This window comes from Salvia hispanica, chromosome 2, assembly GCF_029641045.1.
Source record: "Salvia hispanica isolate PSC_SH4W2 chromosome 2, Shi_PSC_v1, whole genome shotgun sequence".
NCBI lineage: Eukaryota > Viridiplantae > Streptophyta > Magnoliopsida > Lamiales > Lamiaceae > Salvia > Salvia hispanica.
In genome coordinates, this window is record NC_142693.1 from 21114066 (window position 1) to 21129982 (window position 15917).

The window sequence follows — 15917 nt, forward strand, 5'->3', positions numbered from 1 at the left end:
TCTGGGAAAAAATGAATAAATATTGTGGAAAATGATTGAAAATTACTAGTAGTATTTAATAGTGAGTAGTAAATTTGTCAAACGAGTTGGTAATAGTACTTGGTAGCGACCACGTATTTGTGTACATCAGTGATCTCATATAAATATATATATACAAGCTTAATACGACTAATAAATTTAATTGTGATTTTATGGATTTGGACTATGACCTAATCAAACTCATTTCTTGTCATTGGAGGTAATATCATACCATGAATACAATTTTGGTTACATTACAATTTAACATACTTATCATTTTATCTTCATCCAAACCCAAACAAAAGATCAATCAAAATGGATTTATAATACAACATATTTTCTTCAACTTAAACTTCACATAATAAAAAAAATATAAAAATATAGTACTTATAAAAGAAGTCAAGAAATTCAACACATGGCCGGCGACATAAATCAAATTTTATGTGTTTATTGTAAGTTTTTCAGTGTTTGTTCTTGTGAATTTATTGATTCTGTGTTCTTGTAAATTAATTTATAAATTATATGAGATTTAATTTATCAAAATTAAAGGAACCGCGATATTTCGCCCTCAAGTTCACTAGCTAGAGGTATCGTGTGACAGTAGTTAGTGATACAATCCAACTGTAAATACTAGTGCTACAATACTTGTCACAGTATAATTTAACATATATTCATCTTCATCCAAACCAAACAACAAAAAATATCAATTAAAATGGGAATTAATAATACTTGCAACATTTTCTTCAACTTCAACTTCAAATAATAAGGTTAATCAAGTGTGTAACAACTCCCTATATCATACAGTAATGTGACAAATAAGAAAATTGTCTAATTACACATCACCAACAAGGGAAGGTAAAAAATAGTACAAAGCCATAAAAAAAAGTCAAGAAATATACAAAGTTGATAAGAAACAAGAAAACACTTCAAAACTCTAGAGATCTCTCTTCTCCCAGTATTCAGTATCCACAGTCACCGGGTACAGATCAGCAGTATTTGTCGAGGATCCGGTCCACGGCACGTCCATGGATATACTCTGCCCCTCCGTGACCTCATCAGCCCCCTCCTTCCCAACCGACACATTCGTGCCTGAGACGAAGTGCTGAACGCCTACTGTCCCCTCGAGCATGCTCACCACGGTCGACATGCTTGGCCTCTCCGCAGCCAGCGCATTCGTGCACTGCAGCCCCACGTTGATGGCCGTCATCGCCTCTTCTTTGTTGAAGTCTGATCCCAGCCTTGAGTCCACTAGCTCCAGCAGATTTCCTTTCGCCTTCAACGTATTAGCCTGTGAAACGATCATCGATGAATTTATTCCACGAATAATAAATAAAGTCGTAACGAGAAAAGTTCAATTTTGTAAAAAAATACCCAATCAAGAAGATAGAAGCAATCATCCTTGGTCTTCATGCTGGTGTTGCTCCTTCCACATATGACTTCTAGGAGAACTACTCCGAAGCTGTATACGTCTGCTTTATCGGTCAAATAGCCTCGCATCGCGTATTCAGGAGCCATGTATCCACTGTCAAAATCAATTAATGTTTTTATTAATTTTTTACCCTGATTAAATTTGTAACATCAAATTAATTAGGTTCTTACAAAGTTCCAGCGACGCGCGTGCTTATATGAGTATTATCCTCTTCGTCAAGCTTGGCAAGTCCGAAATCAGATATCTTAGGCATTAGGTTCTTGTCAAGGAGCACATTCGTGGCCTTGATGTCACGGTGCACAATTTTCAGTCTCGACTCCTCGTGGAGGTAGGCCAAGCCTCGTGCTATACCGATGCAGATCTTGTGCCTCATAGGCCAGTCCAAATGCAATTGCAGATCTTCCGGACCTGCAAATGCATAGCTTATATACACGAGTACGAAACTAGAAAAGCGCGATCCGTTGAGGTTAGAATTGTTGTAGAGCTTACCAAATAGTGCACGAGCAAGGCTGTTGTTTTCCAAATACTCGTACACGAGCAGCAACTGGTTGCTTTCGATGCAGCATCCATACAACTTAACAAGGTGAGGGTGTTGCAAGGCAGAAATCATGCCTATTTCATTTATGAATTCGCGGTTCCCCTGCTTTGATTTGGAAGAAAGCTGCTTCACAGCAATGACTGTACCGTCTAATAAAACACCCTTTACAAAGAGATAACAGTAAACAAAGATCAGAAATGAAGAGTAAGGCTAATGGTAATGATATTGTTGTTAAGTAATATTACCTTGAATACAGGACCAAAACCACCTTCACCGATCTTATTAGCAGGATCGAAGTTGTTCGTGGCAGCTTTGATTTGCCTTAGTGTAAATGATCCAGTGTGAAGGTCTAAACCCTTCAAATCTGAGAATTGCACAAATAAGTCAAGGATGTCAACTGAAGAAATGAGACTATGTCCGGTTAGTAATTACCATCGTGCATCGAATCTTTACGTGCAAAACAACCCTTCCACCAGAGAACGCCTAGAACCAAAACGGCTGCAAAAAGAACTCCTACCACTATACCACCTATAGCACCTCCAGAAATGCTACTTCCACCTTCTGACGAAGACGGGGGCGTAAAGTCTAAACAGATTTGAGATTGGGAAAGTTCAGATGAAGTGAAAACATAGTCTAAATGTCATACTATGAAAATCTACATGTAATGTCTGAATTTAGTATCTATCGAAAAAAATGCAATACTGTAGATACTAAATTCAAATAGACAACTTACTAGGATCGACGGAAATGGCTGAAATGAGAGGACCATAGACTCCTCTTACAGGCATGCCGTTCGTACCCTTTCCAGCCCAATAGAAGCGAATGTCCAACGTATTATCAGTAACAACCGCAGTGAAGTTTTTCGTTATTGGCTTGTTTACTCCTCCTGCCTCAAGTTCAATGTTGAAATCCTTCAGGACCAGCTTCCCCTGAATGTAGACATCAAATATACGCTTTCCGAGGCTACTATACTTTCTGTCATCCGTAAACATGATCTCCGCGAAGTGGAGGTTTACTGTGTAGTTTCCATCTATCAAACAGTATCCGTAGTATGTCAACGAGAGGGGAGAGAGGCGTGCATCCGTGTACAGCTTCTGGTTCTGTCCGGATATGCTTGAGGCGTTTTGCCACGTGTAGGAGTCTCTGGAGCGATCGTCGTCCAAGAAGTGGCCAGTGCTGCTGAATCCCCAGTTTGTCCTACTACGAAAGAAATTCGAGGCCCCACCAGAATTTGTATCGTCGTCATAGCTAGTTCCTTTGTCGTCCACGTCTTGTTTTCCTCCACAGTTTATGCGAAGCGAATAATACTCTGAGACGAACAAGAGACGAAATTCTCAACATTCGCTTCTACAAGAAATTAATAGTATATCATTTGCATTATCACTTACTTCGTTCACAACTGCTTCTTAAGCAGGAAACAGCGCTACTGCCATGATGATATTGCCAACACGTAAGATTCAACAGAAACAAAATACGAACGAGGACAAAAGAGTTGTGCATGTTACAAAATCATGAAACTCACTTGGTGTTTCCTCTCGAGCTGGCAAACAAGTTTCTGGAAAGAATGCATCATATCAAAGTAGATTAGCGATCCCATTATAAGATTCCACGTAAAGATAAGGGTTAGAAATCTCACAGTTTACGCGGCTGACACTCTGCTGGTAAACTTTCGTACGTAATGTTGTTGTACGACAAATCACTGCATCCAAATTGAGACATTTTAAACGAATTTGTTTTTTCGTCGGTTAAAAGAGAAGTGCGTAGAAGAGTGGGGGAGTCTTACATGTTGTCCCCGTCTTTGAGCATCCAAGCTGGCAGTGGCCCGCTTAGAGAATTCCCGGTTAAATAGCTGCAGCACGAGCATGTTGAATTAGCGATTAATAGTGTTATATATTTTTCATAACGGTTTGATCAATTCAAGATGAGTAAATGCACTAGTAATGGTTGTAGATCGAGACTCTTACATGTAGTCCGTGTTTGATAGACTAATAAAGCTCTCGGGAATTGGTCCGGTTAGTTTATTGAAACTTAGATCTCTGCACAAAGCAAAAATAACAAATCAGTTAAAGAACGCACGGATAATTTATCCCGTTACATGCAAACGCTTCCTGGCAAATAGAGCTATGAAGTTTTGAGAAGACTTAAGCAGGCAGAACAAGTTTTACTTACAAAAGTTTGAGTGTCGTCATATCTCCAATATAATCCGGCAATGTCCCAACAATGTTGCAACTTCTCAATATCCTGCATATCAAGATCCACCAGAGTCATATAAAAGCAATGAATACGATATGAGATAGCAATGACAAAATCACGCTCACAGTGTCTTTAGCTTTTTCATTGGACTAAGAGACGGTAAACTTGAATCGTTTCCAGTCAAGTCGCTGATTCTCCTGCACATTTTTAATCGTATGAATACACGCAAATCCTATGAGTTCTTCTCAATGTCATCCTAATCATCTTATAATATATCATAATCTATACTTACATGTCAGTCATTTTGGTTAAGGAAGCAATACCAGTCGGGATCGGCCCAGATAGACCGCTAGCCTGAATCACTCTGTAATCAAACGACACATTATATCAAGAGATGATGAGATGGTAACATCAATGTAAGTGCTGATCAACCCTTACAGTTTTTCCATGTTCGTCCAGTTCTGGACAAAATTCGGTATGCTTCCTATGAAGTTGTTATCACTAACACGACTGCATCGGAATAACATTTCGATATGTCAAAGACTGAAGCACGGTATCAAGAGATTACTAGAATAAAAATGATAAGAAACTTACAAGTCTGTCAAAGTGGTCAGTTTTGCTAGACTTGCGGGTAATTCTCCGGTTAGATTGTTGGAGGTAAATAGTCTACACGATGATATTATAGAAAAAAAGAGAAAAAAAGCGATTAATATGATAAACCATCTAAATACGAAGGCGGGAGGGGGAAATGAATTTGCATAGGCCTTACAGTCTTTGTATTAGAGGAAGATTCCCGAGCTCGGGAGGTATAGTTCCAGACAACTGATTGTACTCCAAAACACTACAATTTTTGAATATTAGAAATATCATATGCAAACACTCTATTCATCAAATAAATCACAAATTTGGCGGAGAAATGTTACAGTTGTTGAAGCGTAGTGATGTTGGCGAGCTCTTTCGGTATCGAACCAGTGATACGGTTTCCAATCAAAGAACTGCATATATAACATTACATCACTAGTTAAACATAAATCCAACTCCTATTTGCAAATATTGATTCAATTGATTATCCAAACATCAATGTGTGTTTGTGTGTGCGCGCGCAAAGAGAGATAAAGAGCGTACATGTTTACGAGTTTCATGGAGCCCCATTCCGGGGGGATGGTGCCGTTGAGGTAGTTCCGAGTGAGATCACTGTGGAAGAAATATGCAATTGAAACTCGGCGGTTAAATTAGTTACTAGTACTTTTTTTTATGTTGAATTAAAAATTAATTTTAATTCGTAAAGTACTTACATCTCTTGAAGAAATGGGAGCCTAATAAACTCGCGTGGGACTGATCCATTCAGATTTTGGGCCTTCAGAATTCTGCATTTTATTGGGCCAAAAATATAAATAAAAAAATGTTTAATTGACAATCATAATTCTGGAAATATAACCTTTTATAGAAAATTTATGACCTCTGACATATACTATTAATTTATGACCTATGAGGCTATATGATGATTATAATAGCAGGCTCAGATTGGGCCACCATAGGATATTTAATTAAATGGAACAATAATTCAATTATTGGGTATATTTTTCAAATTAAGATATTTTAATAAATTTGAACAATAATTCACTTCGATATTATGGTGTTGATACAGCTAAAGTTATTGAAATTTATTACAGTACTAGTACTAAAAGAATAATGTAGAAATTATCAATGCATTTAATATAATTGACATAAGTAGGAAAGAGATGTTTGGCCAAATGGACCATTTGACAGCACATAAAGTTTTATTCTTTTCTTTATGTAAATATCGACTTCAAGAATTATTCATAGTACTATAAAACTGCTGATGTAGAATATGAAAAATTCACAACCTAACACAGGCACCTAGATTTAGAAAATATTAATTTAATCAAAATTTTCAGTCCATTAACTGCAACAAAATAGACAACAATATTAAAGAATATGCAGCTGAAAACAGATAGAAAGAGAGAAACTATTATTGTCTTTGGCCTGTGACATATTCTGAATTTCTACAGTAATAATTCAATTTTTGGTTAGGAATAGGAACACAATATTGCAAATTCAAAAGAGAAATTATAAGTTGAGAAATTCTTTATCAAAAAATATTGCAAAGTAAAATATATTAATCCGAATCAAATTTTATAAGGAAAAAAATTAATATTATCCTACCTTTTTCTCCTAGAACACAATATTAAAATTAATAGTCCCTTCATTTTTAAATAAAATGAATAATAGTTATTCGGATCACAAAATTTGCTCAGATTCAGTGAACTTCTTACCAAAATTTTAAAATAAAATATTAAATCACAAAAAATAATTTTTCACAATTATCTCATTTTATGTACAGAACGGGTCTCTTGGTGATACTCAAAACGACTATTTCATTTATCAAATATTGCAAGAACTCGTTCATTTCTTTTTCTGGTTTTAATCAAACAACATCAATTTATACACAGACATGAAAGAAAACGGAAACTTATGTTTTCAAATCTTACGAGTTAGATCAAAATTGATCAAATTTCATAATTTAGACTACTATTAATGCGTTTAAAAAAAACTCACATGCTGGTAATGTGACAAGTGGTGCTATTGTCAAACGTGCAGTTGCAAGTCACTGCATTTTCACTGCCTTTAATCGGGTTCGGGGTCGCCCAGCCCGACAACCCGCTGCATGGATCCACGCTGAAATTCCAATCCCCTTTCCCCAACCTCCTCGCTATCACCCTCAGCGATTCCACTGCCAAAATCCACAAACACAATTTTCACAAAAATCATTCACCAAAATGTTCAATAATTAAGATTCAAATATACAAAAACACAATGTCCATGTATGCATCAACCTTCATCAGGAGGCAAAACCGCTGCTCCGGAAACTAAGCTCACAAACCAAATCAACGCAATAAGCCTCCAAAAACACAACATTATGAAGAAATGTGGAATCAATTTATCATGTTTGCTTAGACTTAGATTTTAGAGAGAGAGAGAGAGGAATGGGTGTGAGCTGAGAAGAAGATAAATATGCAAGTGAAGAGAGAAGAAGTCTAGTTGGCCAGTTGCTATATTTAAGTGTATTTATAATTATATATACGCGTTTACTATAAGGAAAAATGAATTAATATTGCGAAAAATGATGGGGTATTAAATTTGTCAAACGAGTTGGTAGCTACCACGTAGTTGTTTATTTCTTTGATCTCAAATATCAAGAAAAATAATAATACGACAAATAAATAATAATTTTAATTATAGATTTGTGAATTTGGATAATGACGGAAGCAAACGGTACCATGGGCGATGTACGGTAACAAAAAGTTAGCTTTAAGAATAGTGCCGGTTTTCTTTTATTTTAAATTAAAATTGCCTTGTTAATTGTTCGGTTCTGAATCGGGTGAAATGAAAATCAATCTATCATAACCGCGAATCTGATTCTAATTCAGTCAACTTATGATGGTTCTGATTCTAAACAAGAATAGATGGTCGGGTTCGATTTAGTAACCATACACTGATACACGCTTGGTCGTAAATTACAAGACTCAATATCAACATAATTAAATCAAAATCACCCAACATAAGTTTTGGAAGTTTTGGCATTTAAGTCTGCGCATCGCTATTGGTTTTTCTCCATTTTAAATGGAAATCACTGTTTAATTGTCTGATTCTAAAACAGTGAAATGTGAATCGAGTAGTCTGAACTGCGAAGCTAATTCCAATTCAGTCTATTTTTTGTGATTCTCTTTCGATTTAAGTTTAACCATCCACATCTATATAATGTAGATACTGAACTACAGCAAATTCTTGTCAACTTGTTTACTCTCACATGATTACAATTTTTTTATCATATTATTCAAATTTTAGCCAGTTAGGGCCACATTAAAATATTCGAACACAAACGTTGACTTGAAAGAAAAGGAAATAACATTGACTTGACTTAGTTTCAAGATTCCAAACTCTTTGTCTAATCTTTTTTACATGTGTTCAGACAATAATTTTAAGAAGAAAATCTCATCTTACTTTTTACATGTGTTGAGACTTGAGACTTTAAATTTAGGAAGAAAATCTCAATAATATAAAAAAAATCTCATCTGTAACTCAGTAATATGCTTCTCAGCTAGTCAATTCTATATCTCTAGTGAAATTTCCCTGACTTCAGAACCAACTTATGTAGAAATAGAAGTTTTGAATTTCATTAATTATTTTTTGCGTGTGAAATTTGGTCTTATACATAATTATTTAAATAAAATGCAAAAAGGCAATAGTGTAAACAGTGTTAGTGTGCATGCATGAAATCGCACCTTTAAGTAGAATTCGAGTAAACTAGAAAAAAGATAGATTTAGTTTTCATATATGAATATGTTTGAAAGATTGGCTTTCCAATGTTTGGAAATTTCGATGAAAAAAAGTTGACATAGACTTCTTTTTACCATTAAGTGATTTTATTTAAAATATTACTCTCTCCGTCATTTTTGGTTGTCCACGAAAAATAGAGCACATTTGTCATTTTTAGTTGTCCACGAAAAATAGAGCACATTTAAAAAAGGAAAGTTTTCAACAACTTCTCTCTACCTCACATTCTACTAACACTACTTCTCTCTTACTTTTTTAATTCCTTCTCTTACTTTTTTCTCTTCTATCTTACTAATAATATGGATCTCATATTCCACTAACACTACTTCTCTCTTACTTTTTTCCCTTCTCTCTTACTTTACCAATTTCACAACAAAACATCTGTCATTCACAATGTGTTCTAGTTTTTGTAATTTCGTGGATAGAGAGAGTACATTTCTATACTGAGACATATATAGGTGTATTTGAGAGTTAATTAATCCAAGTTTGTCGATCAGTGATATAAGAAAACTACACTAATCGTTGTCTGATCAGACTCTAGTGCATTGGCGGAACACATAGGCACGAGGGAGGGCTTATCCCTTCCCAAATTATTTTTTTTATTTTTTTTAGTTGTATAATTTTATAATTTTTGTTATTATTTTGTGTGTTATAATGTGTAAAAGTCCCTACCAAAATGATAAAATATAAGAAAATTATTGTATCATCCAAAATTTGAACATATAGTCCTTACAATAATATTTTTTTGCGTTCGCTCCTGCTCTAGTGGCCAAAGTCACCACATTCACCATTGTCTTTTTACTATGCTGGATTCTACAAGTTCTGTTTCCTGAATTCATTATTATTTTTATATTATAGCATATATATCTGTTTCCTGAATTCGTTATTATTTTTATATTATAGCATATATAAATAATCATTAACATCTTGCACATACAGGCTACAGCAGACTGATTGAATAAAGTGCACTATTATATCAAAAGTATTTTAATCGAATACATGTTACATGTTTGACTACCTGTTGGCAAACTCACCTATGCAATTAAATTCTTCCACTTGCTCAATTATTTGATTTTAATTGTAAAACTCTTGATTGTTCAATTTGATGTTTATGATAGATTGGATTTAGATGAGTAAAATGGGCACTTGTCCTTAATTTATCCAAATAATATATTGGAAAATATAAATTTGTATTTATATAGAGAGTACAACTAGCATCAATTTTGATTAAACCATACTCTCTCCGTCCATAAAAAATAAGACATATTTATCATTTTTGGTTGTCCACAAAAAATAGAGCACATTCATTTATGGAAAGTTTTCAACAAATAATAACCCTACACATCATTCCACTAATACTACTTTTCACTTACTTTTTCTCCTTCTCTCTTACTTTTTTTCATTTTCTCTTACTTTACCAATTCTACATTAAAACTCGTGTCATACTTCAATTGCCCTATTTTTTTGGACGGAGGGAGTATTAATTTTAATATTTATGTAAATAATAAGGTCTATTGGTTTAAAACGAATAAATCCCACCACTCTCTCTCCAAACCCATAAACATCCATTTTTGAATTTTAATATCTCGAATTTACTTTAAGATTTAAAGCTACATAAATTTCCCATCGATAAAAGGAAGAAAAAAGAACTAAATAAAATCTTCCAAAATAATTCGAAATATTACTCTATTAATGAATATTAACATTAGTAAGAAACATATTAAGGGAATAAAATTTAATGCCCATCTTATAAGGAAATATGGGCTATAAACTTTATGGGAGGTTTATTTTTCGTGTTGATTTCTTTGCATTTTCATGGTCAAAATATTATATTTCGAAAGGTTATGAAATATTTTCCACAAATGCCTCAACCATATTTTATTTATTTATTTATTTTTGTCATCTTACTAATACGTGATAGAAACAAAATTGAAACAAAAATCACAATGATTTTTAATTAATGTTTTCCAAACATATGATAGAGAATATACTAGCTAGTATTCATTTCTCAAAACTTTCAACTAATTTTAATCATTAACTAAGAACATTTATTCAACTAAACTGGATTTCTAGCCACAAAATCTCCCATTTTACCAATAGTTTATTACTGATTTCGTAAATACGAAATGCCACTAAATAGAAACAACATCCATAATTTATTCAAAATTAAGTGGATTTCAACCAAAAAAAAACATTATGAGTCCTATAGTTATCACTGAAATTTGACTTTTACTGATAAGATTATGTAGCTGGATTAAGTAATCCTAATAATCAAATACTAATTCAAACCAACATATAAAAAATCATACTGCTAAAACATGACAAATTAAAATTAAAGAAAAATTACTTAAAAACTAGTAGTACAAAAGTTGAAATTGAGACACCATAACAGAGATTTTCGATTTTTTCTTTTCTATGCCACCTCTTTTCTTGAGGAGTCTATGGAGAAAATTATTCTCGTTCTTGCAACTCTAGTTCTGATTTCTGAGTCCCAACTTCTGCCTCAAGATGAAGGCAAAATCCTCTTGTTTACAAAATACTATAAAATTTGATTTTTTAATGCATAACATTTTTTTCTCAAATTGGATTCTAATCTATGCTAGTTCTTGGTGCAGTTGATGTTCTTCAGACAATATCCTCAAAGCTACAAAACACTTATTGGGACTACGTAAATCAAAGCTCTTGCCATGGTGGATTTAACTTCACTGAAGGGGTTAGGAATGTGTACAGCAGTGTGGTGTGCGACTGTTCGTTTAACAATAGCACCGTATGCCACGTTACTCACATGTATGTTCTTGCTATCTTATATGCTCATTACTTGTATATATGTTGTAAAAAGTTATAATGCAATATAATACAAAATCGAAAAATTCATATATGTGGAGGTTTAGCCATGTCTTGATATGCTTTCTAGAACGAATCTCCCGTGTATTGAGACATCTGATTGAACGTACATTGATTCGTACAGTGAAACATGCAACGGATCGAGTCCATTCTCTCGTTACTTAATGCCAAATTGTCCAAATTGCTAGCTGTTATGTTAGATGGCTCTGCCTCATTTGATCATAGTTTCTCGTTTCACGTATGCAGGCAGTTGAGGGGTCTCAACTTGACAGGAACTTTGCCCGAGAAGTTTGTGAAACTCCCTCATCTGCAAGAGCTGTGAGACATCTTTACTGAATTTTCGACATTTGATGTACTTGGTCATCGTGTATGCATTCAAATTCGATCTTTATAGTACTATTCTACTACAGAGATCTCACTCTAAACTACCTATATGGATCGATTCCCAAAATATTTGGCCGGCTTCGACTTGCAACGTTGTAAGTTTTTATCCCTCTTTTCCTACCTCGAGAAATTCTGCCAGCCACGGCCATAGCCTGGATACCGAGTTTTTTCATCACAGGTCCCTTCTTGGAAACCATATTAGTGGTGAAATCCCGGCTGAAATCGGAAACATTACCACTCTCAAAGAACTGTAAGTGAAAATGCAAGTTACTTTATGTGTAAGAATGTTTCAGATTCAAGTATCTGTCATTGTCTGAAATCTAGGATCTTGGAAGATAATCTGCTCGAAGGGAATCTACCGGAGAATCTTGGAAGTTTGAGGAACCTGAAGAGGCTGTAAGAATTCTGATCATAATTTATGAAGCATCCAAAACCATTCTAGTAGCAAAGTACTGATCATATCTGTCTTCGTCTCTTGATTTTCGCAGCATGCTTTCTGCGAACAACTTCAGTGGAACTATACCGGTGACATTTGGCAATCTAAGGAACTTGACAGATTTGTAAGTTATATAAGAATAAGCCAAAACACGAAAAAGCCCACTTTCTTTGCAGACTGAACTTTGACATTGTACTAAGATTAAACTGCAAGATGTTTTCTTCGCAGTAGGATAGACGGGAGCAGAATGTCGGGGAAAATACCCGATTTCATTGGAAAGTGGAGCCAACTTACGAGATTGTGAGTCTGGTTCTTTCGACCAATCTTCACTCGGACCTTTATGGTATTTACTATTTAGGTATGATTCATCGTTGCAGAGACTTGCAAGGGACATCGATGGAGGGTCCTATTCCTGCAGCAATATCGTGTTTGGAAAACTTGACAGATCTGTAAGTTCTTTTATCTGTTTGCTCTTGATTCCTTTATTGTAACAATCGTTTATCGTCAGGAGGATATCCGATCTTGAGGGAACAGCCATGAGTTTCCCCAATTTGCAGCGGATGAGAGCCATGGCTTATTTGTGAGTACATATTTTTCTACTGATTAAGTTTTTCTCAGCGGTAGTGATGCTCACGTCGACGTGATGCAGGATTTTAAGAAATTGCTCGATCAACGACACGATTCCTGAGTACTTAGGAGACATGACTCAACTAGACACTCTGTAAGTTTGTTTTCTTCTCACATCAGAAGTACTTATCAGATCATTTCGTGTCCGATTTTCAGAAAAATGTTGATAAAAATCCAATTATATTTGACAGTGACCTCAGTTTCAACATGTTGAATGGAGAAATCCCAGGCAGGCTTGGAGAGTTAGCAAAACTGAGATTCATGTACGTATATTAGTACGATTTCCTATCTGTTTTTTCTGTCTTAACGATGTTTTATGTTCGTTTACAGGTTTTTGTCTAACAACTTGCTGACGGGAGAGATACCTGCTTGGATCATGAATAGCCGACAAAATATGTGAGACTTATATCAAAATCGAGAGTAACGGAAATTTATAACTAACTAACAAACGAGCAAACGAACTGCAGGGATGTATCGTACAACAGCTTCACAACGCCTTCTGTGAGAAGCTGCCGACAGTTTTCCACTGTGTACGTTCTCGTTTCTATAACTGATTCGAACATTTTAACAGTAGGTACTAACATACCTTGAGTGTCTGCAGAAATTTAGTTGCAAGCCATTCAAATACATCGAGCAAATCGTGAGTTCCTCTTGATTCCCTATTGCCTGTGGCAGTTCTCTTGTTTTTAACGCGAAAATGAACCATTTTTACAGAACGTTATGGTGTTTGAAACGAGACCTTCATTGTGCGAGTAACCCCGGCTGTAAGTCCTTCTGCTCATGTAACTACTTAAGTTAGGCTCCATGTTCGACTACTCATTTTCGCTGTATTTCCAGACACCTCGGTATTCATAAACTGCGGAGGAGTAAAGGTTAACTTCGAAGGAAATGAATACGAAGAGAACGCAATCGATGCAGGTCCATCGCACTTTGAATCCACTGATAAATGGGCATACAGCAGCACTGGCATTTACTTAGGAAACGACAGGGGGAGATTCATTGCGGAAAACAACACTCCAATGTTTTCGCAGAACGCATCAATTTATGAAACAGCTCGTCTTTCGCCTTCTTCACTTAAGTACTACGGCCTTTGCTTGCGCAAAGGAATGTATAGAGTACGCCTCCATTTCGCTGAAATAATTTTCTCCGATGACTCCAAGTTTTGCAGCAACGGGAGAAGGATTTTTGATGTGGCGATACAAGTAAGGCGTGTCCTGCTTTTCTCGAATTCTTGGCTTCGTTTCCAATTATACCGACTTTCCATTGCAGGGGCGCGTGGTTTTGACGGACTTCAACATAGCAGAGGAAGCTAAGGGTGTTAGGAAAGGTATATATAGAGACTTTGATGTCTTCGTTAACGGTGGCACGTTGGAGATCCACTTGTACTGGCGAGGAAAAGGGACGACCGCCATTCCTGACAGAGGCGTATATGGACCGTTGATATCTGCTATCGCTGTGACGCCTAGTACGTAATCCAGACCCTTCCCGGTCCACATTTCGTCTCTGCATAATCACGAGACTGGCTTTTCGTTCCTTGCAGATTTTGATGTTAGCACCGGAGTAACTGCCACAGCCATTACTGGAATCGTCCTCTCTTCTGCTGCGGCCGTGCTGTTGATTTTGTGTGTTGTCGGAGGAAAAGGAGGCGAAGATAAAGGTAATAAAACTGCAGTCTCTCGCTTACCCGCGTTTGCAAGTTCATCATTAGTTACTTGATGCAGAACTCCGAGGACTCGATGGCTACTTCACTTTAAAAGAGATCAAAGAAGCTACAAACAACTTTGATAACGCTAACAAGATAGGCGAAGGGGGATTCGGGCCTGTGTATAAGGTAAGTAAATACGTACGTAAGCCTTTTGTTCTTTCCTTGTGACGACAGTGAGGGATAACAAAGAGCGCTTCCTTCTCAGGGTACCCTGTCGAATGGCACAGCCATCGCGGTTAAGCAGCTCTCGTCCAGGTCAAAGCAAGGAAACCGTGAATTCCTAAATGAAATGGGCATGATATCGGCCTTGCAACATCCTAACCTTGTCAGGCTCTTTGGATGCTGCATCGAAGCGAACCAGCTGATATTGATCTATGAATACCTCAAGAACAACTGTCTCGGCCGGGCACTTTTTGGTAAGTATGTGTTTCCCGGGTGGATATCGTTGTTGGTGGTGGTGTGACTCTATGGTTGTTCGTTTAAGGTTGTCCGGAACAGAGGCTGGACCTCGGGTGGTCGACTAGGAAAAGGATATGTCTAGGGATTGCAAGGGGGCTTGCGTATCTCCACGAAGAGTCGAGACTGAAGATCATCCACAGGGACATAAAGGCAACTAATGTTCTTCTAGATAAAGATCTGAATGCCAAGATATCCGACTTTGGTTTGGCGAAGCTTGGTGAGGAGGGGAACACGCATATCAGCACGCGCGTTGCTGGAACCGTGTAAGCTATCTTTCTAGCTAATCATGTTGCCAAGAATGAGTTCAATGTGGATGAAAATATGAAATACGTTTGCAGAGGATACATGGCACCCGAGTACGCGATGAGGGGCTACCTGACGGACAAGGCGGACGTGTACAGCTTCGGGATCGTGGCGCTGGAGATCGTAAGTGGGAAGAGCAACACTTGTTTTAGGCCAGAAGAGGAGTATTTGTACCTTCTTGATTGGGTAAGCAAGCTTCTTCTTTTCATGTAGTTGTCTACATTTGATGACATTCTTGAAATGTGAAGGCGTACGTGCTGCAAGAACGAGGGAGTCTGTTGGAGCTCGTGGACCCGAGGCTTGGGTCGGGGTACTCGGAGGAAGAGGCGATGGAGATGCTGAACTTGGCGCTGCTGTGCGCTAGCCCCTCCCCGACTCTGAGGCCCTCCATGAGCTCGGTGGTGGGGATGCTGCAAGGTGCAATCCCGGTTCAAGCGCCAGCTGTCAAGTGCGATGGGGCGGACGAGGAGGCGTTCGGGGGAAGTGGGTTGTTAATGGATGGACCATGGTTTGGTAGCTCAGTGTCCCATTCTATTAGTAAAGAGGAAAGTGGGGAATACTTGGATGGTTTGTTTGTCCAAACTTGTTGATATCTTGAAAACGCATTCTTAGAAACATTAAA

General features: G+C 36.8%; 2 protein-coding genes across 3 annotated transcripts; one reads left to right on the forward strand and one right to left on the reverse strand.

The window, feature by feature from the left end:
• Nucleotides 1-737: 737 nt before the first annotated feature.
• LOC125201567 (putative leucine-rich repeat receptor-like serine/threonine-protein kinase At3g14840) lies at nucleotides 738-7227 on the reverse strand. Of its 2 annotated transcripts, XM_048099739.2 has the most exons (23): nucleotides 7037-7227; nucleotides 6759-6933; nucleotides 5474-5545; nucleotides 5304-5372; nucleotides 5102-5173; nucleotides 4948-5019; nucleotides 4773-4844; nucleotides 4617-4688; nucleotides 4471-4542; nucleotides 4304-4375; nucleotides 4155-4226; nucleotides 3950-4021; nucleotides 3769-3834; nucleotides 3622-3684; nucleotides 3508-3540; nucleotides 3374-3411; nucleotides 2719-3294; nucleotides 2418-2570; nucleotides 2231-2349; nucleotides 1937-2147; nucleotides 1618-1855; nucleotides 1390-1540; nucleotides 738-1306 (listed from the first exon to the last, which is right to left on the reverse strand). In XM_048099739.2, the coding sequence occupies exons 1-23, from the start codon at nucleotides 7116-7118 to the stop codon at nucleotides 953-955; spliced, it is 2976 nt and encodes a 991-aa protein (XP_047955696.1). In that variant the 5' UTR covers nucleotides 7119-7227; the 3' UTR covers nucleotides 738-952. The 2 variants fall into 2 exon arrangements, with proteins under 2 accessions (XP_047955696.1, XP_088919604.1); XM_089063478.1 differs by having other exon boundaries at nucleotides 1618-2147.
• Nucleotides 7228-10978: 3751 nt separating this feature from the next.
• Nucleotides 10979-15886, forward strand: LOC125189074 (putative LRR receptor-like serine/threonine-protein kinase At1g53440). The gene is made up of 24 exons (XM_048086268.2): nucleotides 10979-11051; nucleotides 11153-11324; nucleotides 11628-11699; nucleotides 11792-11860; nucleotides 11944-12015; nucleotides 12090-12161; nucleotides 12254-12325; nucleotides 12430-12501; nucleotides 12579-12650; nucleotides 12710-12781; nucleotides 12851-12922; nucleotides 13020-13091; nucleotides 13159-13224; nucleotides 13296-13358; nucleotides 13430-13468; nucleotides 13543-13592; nucleotides 13666-14030; nucleotides 14098-14293; nucleotides 14369-14485; nucleotides 14550-14659; nucleotides 14739-14949; nucleotides 15018-15255; nucleotides 15331-15481; nucleotides 15544-15886. Exons 1-24 carry the CDS (start codon nucleotides 10979-10981, stop codon nucleotides 15883-15885), a joined length of 2910 nt encoding a protein of 969 aa, XP_047942225.1. The 3' UTR covers nucleotide 15886.
• Nucleotides 15887-15917: the final 31 nt, after the last annotated feature.

Excerpts from the sequence above, each read along its gene's own strand:
- LOC125201567 (XM_089063478.1), bottom strand. The coding sequence starts at position 7,118 with ATGTTGTGTTTTTGGAGGCTTATTGCGTTGATTTGGTTTGTGAGCTTA. Across the intron at positions 5,020-5,101 it reads ATCACTACGCTTCAACAACT|TGTTTTGGAGTACAATCAGT; the intron begins GTAACATTTCTC and ends CAAAAATTGTAG. Across the intron at positions 4,689-4,772 it reads CTGACCACTTTGACAGACTT|TCGTGTTAGTGATAACAACT; the intron begins GTAAGTTTCTTA and ends ATTCCGATGCAG.
- LOC125189074 (XM_048086268.2), top strand. The coding sequence starts at position 10,979 with ATGGAGAAAATTATTCTCGTTCTTGCAACTCTAGTTCTGATTTCTGAG. Across the intron at positions 11,700-11,791 it reads CTCCCTCATCTGCAAGAGCT|AGATCTCACTCTAAACTACC; the intron begins GTGAGACATCTT and ends ATTCTACTACAG. Across the intron at positions 12,016-12,089 it reads ATTACCACTCTCAAAGAACT|GATCTTGGAAGATAATCTGC; the intron begins GTAAGTGAAAAT and ends TCTGAAATCTAG.